Raw genomic sequence first — 6,996 nt, forward strand, 5'->3', positions numbered from 1 at the left:
TCATTATCGCATGTTTTGTAAACCACAAACACTCTTAATCAAAATTCAATTATAATATTAAAAAATCACAAAATATTCTTCATTCATAATGTTCAACTCGAATAGTTTAATTATTCTACTTGTTTGTACAAGTCAAATAAACGGAAACTTATTGCGATATTATAATTATGTTGAAAAAATACAAGAACATTTAAATTTTTACCAAACAATTTTGCATGAAATCAAAATGGAAAATAGCTATGATTCGGTGATAGTAGCAGTGCAGCCACATTTTCTAAAAGATGAAAAACTTCAGAAAGTTTTCGAAATTAAGGAACCTAAAATTATAGTTGATAAAAACTTCAATAGTTTTTACTTTAAAAGACATTTTAATAGCGAAATAATGGCTGTGATTATAATGGAACATAATTTTGATCTACAACTTTGGAGCTCTTTATCCAACACTTTGAATTTTATGCGTCAAATAAGAATTTTAATAATTTGTGTAAATGTATCCAACAATAAACAGCTACAAAGCGATGTTTTAAGAGCATGTGAACAATACCATCAAAACAATGTAATTTTACATCTGCTAAATACTTCTCAAGATACAATATCTCAAGAATATTGGCAACTAAAACCATTCCCTAATTATCACTTTCAAAATCGAATGTTCGACAATAAAAATATAGTTTTATATCCCAAACATTGGCACGATATGAAAGGTAAAACATTATTAACTCTGCCCGATCAAATTCAACCTCGTTCTTTTTTGTGGAAAAATGATAAAAACCAACTGCAGCTAAGCGGCTTTACCGCCAAATGCGTACAATTATTTGCTGATAAATATAATGCCACTTTGAAAATGTCCCTGCCACTAAAAGTTAATGAAATCATACATTTAAGTATTATTACCAATATGACTCAACAGGGTCAACTGGACATACCCATGAGTTTGGATTCATCATTTACTGGAGATAAATGGTTGTTCATGTCGTATCCTTTAGAAATAGGCAAATGGATGATCATGAGTCCCTGTGCAGAGACAATCGAAACTAATCAAGTATTTAAATTGCTTTTTACACCACAATTGTTTGCGATCATTTCAACATTTTCCATACTATTCTCTCTACTACTCAGTCTAATTGAAAAATTGTTTCACAATCACAGCAACTGTTTAAATATTTTCATAAGTGATAAAGTCATACCGGGCATACTGGCACAATCGTTTGTATTACATAAATCCTCTAACTATAGCATGCGAATCGTTTATGTCTTAATTTTCATATTTGGTTTAATGATGAGCACCAACTTTTCCGCCCACTTGAAAACTCTCATTACTAGTCCACCCTTACAAAAGCAACCAAAAACCTTTGATGAATTTCGTGCTGCTGGCAAGAAGATACTGCTGGACATATTGGACAAGAAGAATCTGGATAACTACATTATGGAAAAAATGGAGGGTGCCATAAAGTACACCCACAACACTACATTGTTTCAGAAATATCGGCAAAACTTCAACACTACCTATAGCTATGCAGTTACCGCTGGACTTTGGAATATTTTTACCAAAAAACAGGAATTTCTTACCCATAAAATATTTTGTTCATCGGAAAATATGTTTATCATGGACTTGCTAATGCTCGGCATACCTTTGCAGAAGCATTCAATGTACAAAGAACCCTTGGATCAGCTGATACATCGTATACACTCGGTGGGTTTGTTCTCTGTCTGGCAATCTCAAACTTTTTACGACATGATGCGATTGGGAAATATCACAATAAAAGATACTAGTAAGATAAGATTCCACAAAGATCTGTCAGAGAATGATTTATTATTCGTTTGGTTCATTTTATTGCTTGGTCTCAGCAGTAGTTGTATTATCTTCCTCTTGGAAGTTTTAGGTACTCTAGTTATGAAAATGTTTAAAAATAAATGTAAATATAAATATAATACATAATAATAAAAAGTAAATATACTAAATGCAGTTGTTATAATTTAAATTAAAAATTTGTATGAACTCAGCTTTCGAAAGGAAAGATGGATTTAATTGTATCAATATATTTTTACGAAATTCCACAATCAATTTGAATCTAACGGTCTGTAATGACTGCTTGCAACATTCATCATGTTTATAAACATTTCCAGTGCTCGAAACTTATACTTATACCAACAAGCTGTTATTAACATTTTTTGTAAGTATAACAACATTAACTGTTAATGCTGGTAACATTAACATAGCTGCTAAAAGCTCTGGAAATAGAACATTCTAGTTTTGTCCATTAGAGAGATAATTCATTAAACTACTACAATATGGCACTGTATATATAAATAGTAACACAAAATTGCAGTCAGTCAGTTTATCATAGGCGCTGTTAGAATTAACATCAATTGCATTACCAGTGTATTAAAAGAGAGTGACAGAGATTTAAATGATTGTGTTAATTTAAATAAATAAAGAGTTCTAAAAAGGTTTAAACTGTTGATCGCTTTTATTTGCAATCAAGAGAATTAGGGTTATTTAAAGGAAATAAACCACCGTTTCAAAAGGCGTAACAATATATTGCATACTAGCATATTACCCGCTACTTCGTTAGCATATATTTTAATATTAAAGTAAAAGTATACCAATGTACAATTAAAAAATATGCTGTTTATGTAGCATGAAACATCTTAAGATACCAAATTATTTTATTAGCGAATAACGTTTGTACATAATTTTCAAAATATTTAATCTTCCTATTCCATCTGATTTCTATTTAATTTTTCCAGGTCCATTATTATAAAAAATTAAAAAACTACCATTAAAATAAAGAAAAAGTACCATAAACCCCCACATTTGGATTTCCACTCGGTCAGGTACATATGTATGGGGAGCCGCAGAACAAAAGGTACTTTTTCGAATTTTTTTACAAATTGATTTTTTGGTATTTTTATAATATTTGTGTTGAAATCCTCTAGAAAAAATCAATTTTCCAAAATTTTTAAATTTTCAAAAAAGTACTTTTGTTCTGCGGCTCCTCATATATGCTTAATTTTATGTTTATAGGTCCATTATTATAGAAAATTCAAAAAAGTACAATTAGAATAAAAGTACCATGAAGTATCCCCTTGATTTTTCACTCACATTGGACTATATACGATTAATTTCATATTTCTATGTACATTATTACAAAAAATACCATTAGAATGTAGAGAAGGTACCAAAAAGCCCAAATTTGTGGTTTCCCACTCACTCGGGTCCAAATAAGCTTTACTTCAAGTTTATAGGTTCATTGGTGAAGAAATTACAAAAAATTTGATTCGAATAAAGAAAAAGTACCAAAAAGTCTTCCACTAGAATTCTCACTCACTTAGGGCCGTATATGCTTAATTTAATTTTTCGAAGTCCATTGTTATAGAAAATTCCAAAAAGTACGAAGTATCTGCTTGAATTTTTACTTACTTAGGACCACATACGTTTAATTTCATAATTCTAGGTCCATTGTTAAAGAATATTCAAAAAGTGCCATTAGAAAAACAAAAAAAGTACCTATAGTTCAGTTCTCATATTTTGGTACCTAAATATTATCAACTATTCCTAACTCTAACTTCACTCAGATAAATATCAGCTAACTTTAATGTCGATAAGTGAAATAATTTAAAATATTAAAAAAGTACCATTACAAGAAAAGTACCCTTTTCAAGTGGGAAATTTAAAAATTCTCCATTGTGCCTAAATTGTTTATGCTAAACACATGTTTCATACGATTAAAATCTGTGTTAATGTACCCAAGAAAAATTATGTTTTAAAAAAAGTACCAAACTGTTTACCCGAATTTGGCCAATATACACCTTGGCACTGTTAGTTAATTTTTGTATGAATCCAGGAACCAATGTTAAAAATTTTATCCAAATTAATAATTTGAAATAAAATACATTTTCCCGTTTTTACCTTTGGTACTTTTTTATCCCTAAAAACCAAAAGTACCAAAAATAAACATAATTTATATCCCTTAACTGTTCGAATTTCCAAAAAGTACCAAATTTATCGATAAGTAAGAATGCGATTTAAAATTAGTTTCTATGTTTATTGGGTTAAAAGATACATATGGTGCCAAAAAAGTACCAAAATACAGTTTTTAACCATTTTTTCTCCTAAAGAAAAAAGTAACATGCAATTTTAAGTTTTTTTGTATCTTTATTAGTTTTGAAGATATAAGGTTACCGAATTTACCCTTTTTTACCCCCTAAACGTTCTAATTTCCAAAAACCCTTCTTAGTGTATCGTTTTGGAGAGGGAAGAATGCAGTTAAAATTTCATGATTCTGTGCGATGATGAATCAGATAGTCAGTCAGTAACGTTACTATTTTATATATAGAAGATAAGTTCTAGATTTGTATAACCACTACCAAAAACATGAAGGGTATATAGATTTGTCATTCCATTTTGTATACATATGTATATGCATATTCTGTGTCCTTAAATAAAAAATTAAGACGATCTAGCTATGTCCGTCCGTCTATCTGGAAAGGATCTAGGCAGATGAAATGTTCCCCAAATATTGATCTGAAATGTTTGTTATTTCCAGAGGATCTATAAAATTTGGCTTAAATAGTTATTAAACATTTTGTTCGTATTGTTACAACTACAATACATAATTTGTTCCCGATCACATTTATATGCATAAATGGAAATTAACCACCGAAATTTAATAAAAAATATAAAACTAACGAAATCGGTTGAATGTTTTAATAACGTCTTATATTGGTTCAGCACAGCCGAAAACAACAACCTTACTTGTTTGTATTGAATATCAGTGAAATCGGTTCATAATGTTTATTTTTTAATTAGAACATTTATTTGATCTCTTAATTATGAATAAGTAGGTTAATGTTTAGTAGATATTCAGGCCTGTCACACATTTTGTTCGGAATGGTTTCAATTCCGTAGTTTTTAATCCGATCGATTTCGTTTTAGGTTCTTTAGATTCCGTGTAATTCTTAAAAAATAATTCTGTATAACTGATTTTAATTTAATAGCGTTTTTTATATTAAAGCAAATCTGTAGTTTTTGGTACAGAAGTTGATTAAAAATTTTTGAAAAACAAATATCAATTCCACTTTGAAAACAGAAAGTGTTTTCATTCCGAAAGAAATTTTCGTTTCACTTTTACTGAATAAGCGAAATACGGAGATAATTCCATTTTCGATCTTAATTCTGTGACAGGCCTGACAATTTTAAAAACTTTACAAAATATTAATTCACCTACAAACACTAGTGCTGAAAACAAAATGCAGGCGGCATACAAAATCCATATCCACAAAAAATCCATCAAAACTAGAGCTTCTCCAAATTGATCAGCAACACTTAAATCTTTAAAAGAGGACAGCTTCAGGCGTATCATCAGTAAGAAGTTATTATCCACCCAGTGGGCTAAAAGACCCGTATCCCGAACGTCTAATAGATGTTGATTGAACTGGTTTCTGTATGGCAAACCAGGTCGCATTGGAATAGTCAGCAGAACCAAATTGTGCAGACACAATTGGGATGAATAGTAAAACAATTTTCTTTGAAAGAGTTTCTGGCGTTCGTTAAATGCCAACCAGCGAGTATAAGATACCGGATAAATGTAGCGTGTGTCCATGTTGCGACGTATTTTCAGCAATCTATCAAAATCGTATACTTTAACAAATAGTTCACGATGCTTCTCTAGTATTTCTGGATATATAAATGCTGCATCTCGAGCATCTATCAATATTTTGTAGTTATTTCTGCGTATATCCTCATAAGTTTCCATGCGTTTTTCAAGGGGCGGATGGACTAGATGGGACTGCAAGTAGGCTTGATAGCTGGTGGAAATCAGAATACTAGTGTAGCACAGCAGAAAGCAAATGTATTTCATAAACAATGAGTTTTTCTTCGGCATCACAAAAGATTGTCCCAACATGCCGCGAATGCTTTTATCGTTTAACAGTATATTGGCCACGTTCAAACGGGTTATTTTGTTGTGTTGTCCGATATTAAGCAGTAGGCCGTATATGACGAAATAGCTGAGTATAATGAGCATGGCTTTTAGTTCAATTAGCTCAAAAAATACTAAGAAGGTTGGTCGTATACGAGGCAATGGTATCATATAGCAGTATTCCATTAACTCCACGGGATAAGAAAATGTTCCAGAAGCGATGTCCGTTTGAAAAGGCACTGCGCTAGCAGCTATATCCAGTAATCCTTTAAATGTTTTATTAATCAATATTTCATAAAACACTGTTACACCCATACCACCAGCTGCTGGAGGCACTACTACCAAAGTAGCATTATATCTTTCGGCAAAAGTATTCAAGAAATTTGCCACAAATCCAGTGACTTTCAATTCACCAACATCATTATAATATAATAGACTGCGTGGTGGCAGTTGATCAGATTCAGTAATAATCGGCAGACCCTGCATATTGAGAAATGGATTAGCTAATAGTTCACGGCTGACTATTTCTAAATGCTTTTGTAAATTACAATTAAAATAAGTCTCTTTTTCAGCTACAGATTGTGGTGTAATTATTAAATTTTGAAAATAACCATTCTTGTTAATACTGGAACATAATTTGCGAATTTCCGCTATTTTCTCCACCTCCTTAAATGTTTGATACCAAATGATATGTGGCACATACTGATACACTGTATTGAAAATGTCCAATTGATTCAAATACTCCGCTGAGCAAGCAAGTAAAATAAATTTATTCGAATGCTGCTGTTGTACGAAATGTTGTTGGCTCAAATTGGACAGTAAAATGATGGGCTCATCTAAATGACCAATCGAATCTTCAAATAAACACGCACTTTTCTTTTGCACATCCTTCACAATGACTACATATTCATATGGAAATTCGTATCGTATTTTCTTCAACAAATGCACCAGTTGCTTTACTAGATTTTCCCCACGATTTTCATTGAGTACAACTGTTTGCAAGAGTCCATGGCAAGTATAGAACGCAAAAATTCCCACATAGAGAATATAGGTTTTATTCCTATTCATTTTA

The 6,996-nt window shown here is 31.2% G+C and overlaps 1 protein-coding gene across 1 annotated transcript; it reads left to right on the forward strand.

The window, feature by feature from the left end:
- Positions 1–226: 226 nt before the first annotated feature.
- LOC135961535 (uncharacterized) lies at positions 227–1,939 on the forward strand. Its single transcript, XM_065513037.1, has one exon. The coding sequence runs from the start codon at positions 227–229 to the stop codon at positions 1,937–1,939; it is 1,713 nt and encodes a 570-aa protein (XP_065369109.1).
- The last annotated feature ends 5,057 nt before the right edge of the window (positions 1,940–6,996 follow it).

This window comes from Calliphora vicina, chromosome 5, assembly GCF_958450345.1.
Source record: "Calliphora vicina chromosome 5, idCalVici1.1, whole genome shotgun sequence".
Lineage (NCBI taxonomy): Eukaryota > Metazoa > Arthropoda > Insecta > Diptera > Calliphoridae > Calliphora > Calliphora vicina.

Bases quoted from the DNA above. Each gene is read 5' to 3' on its own strand.
- LOC135961535 (XM_065513037.1), top strand. From the start codon at position 227: ATGGAAAATAGCTATGATTCGGTGATAGTAGCAGTGCAGCCACATTTT.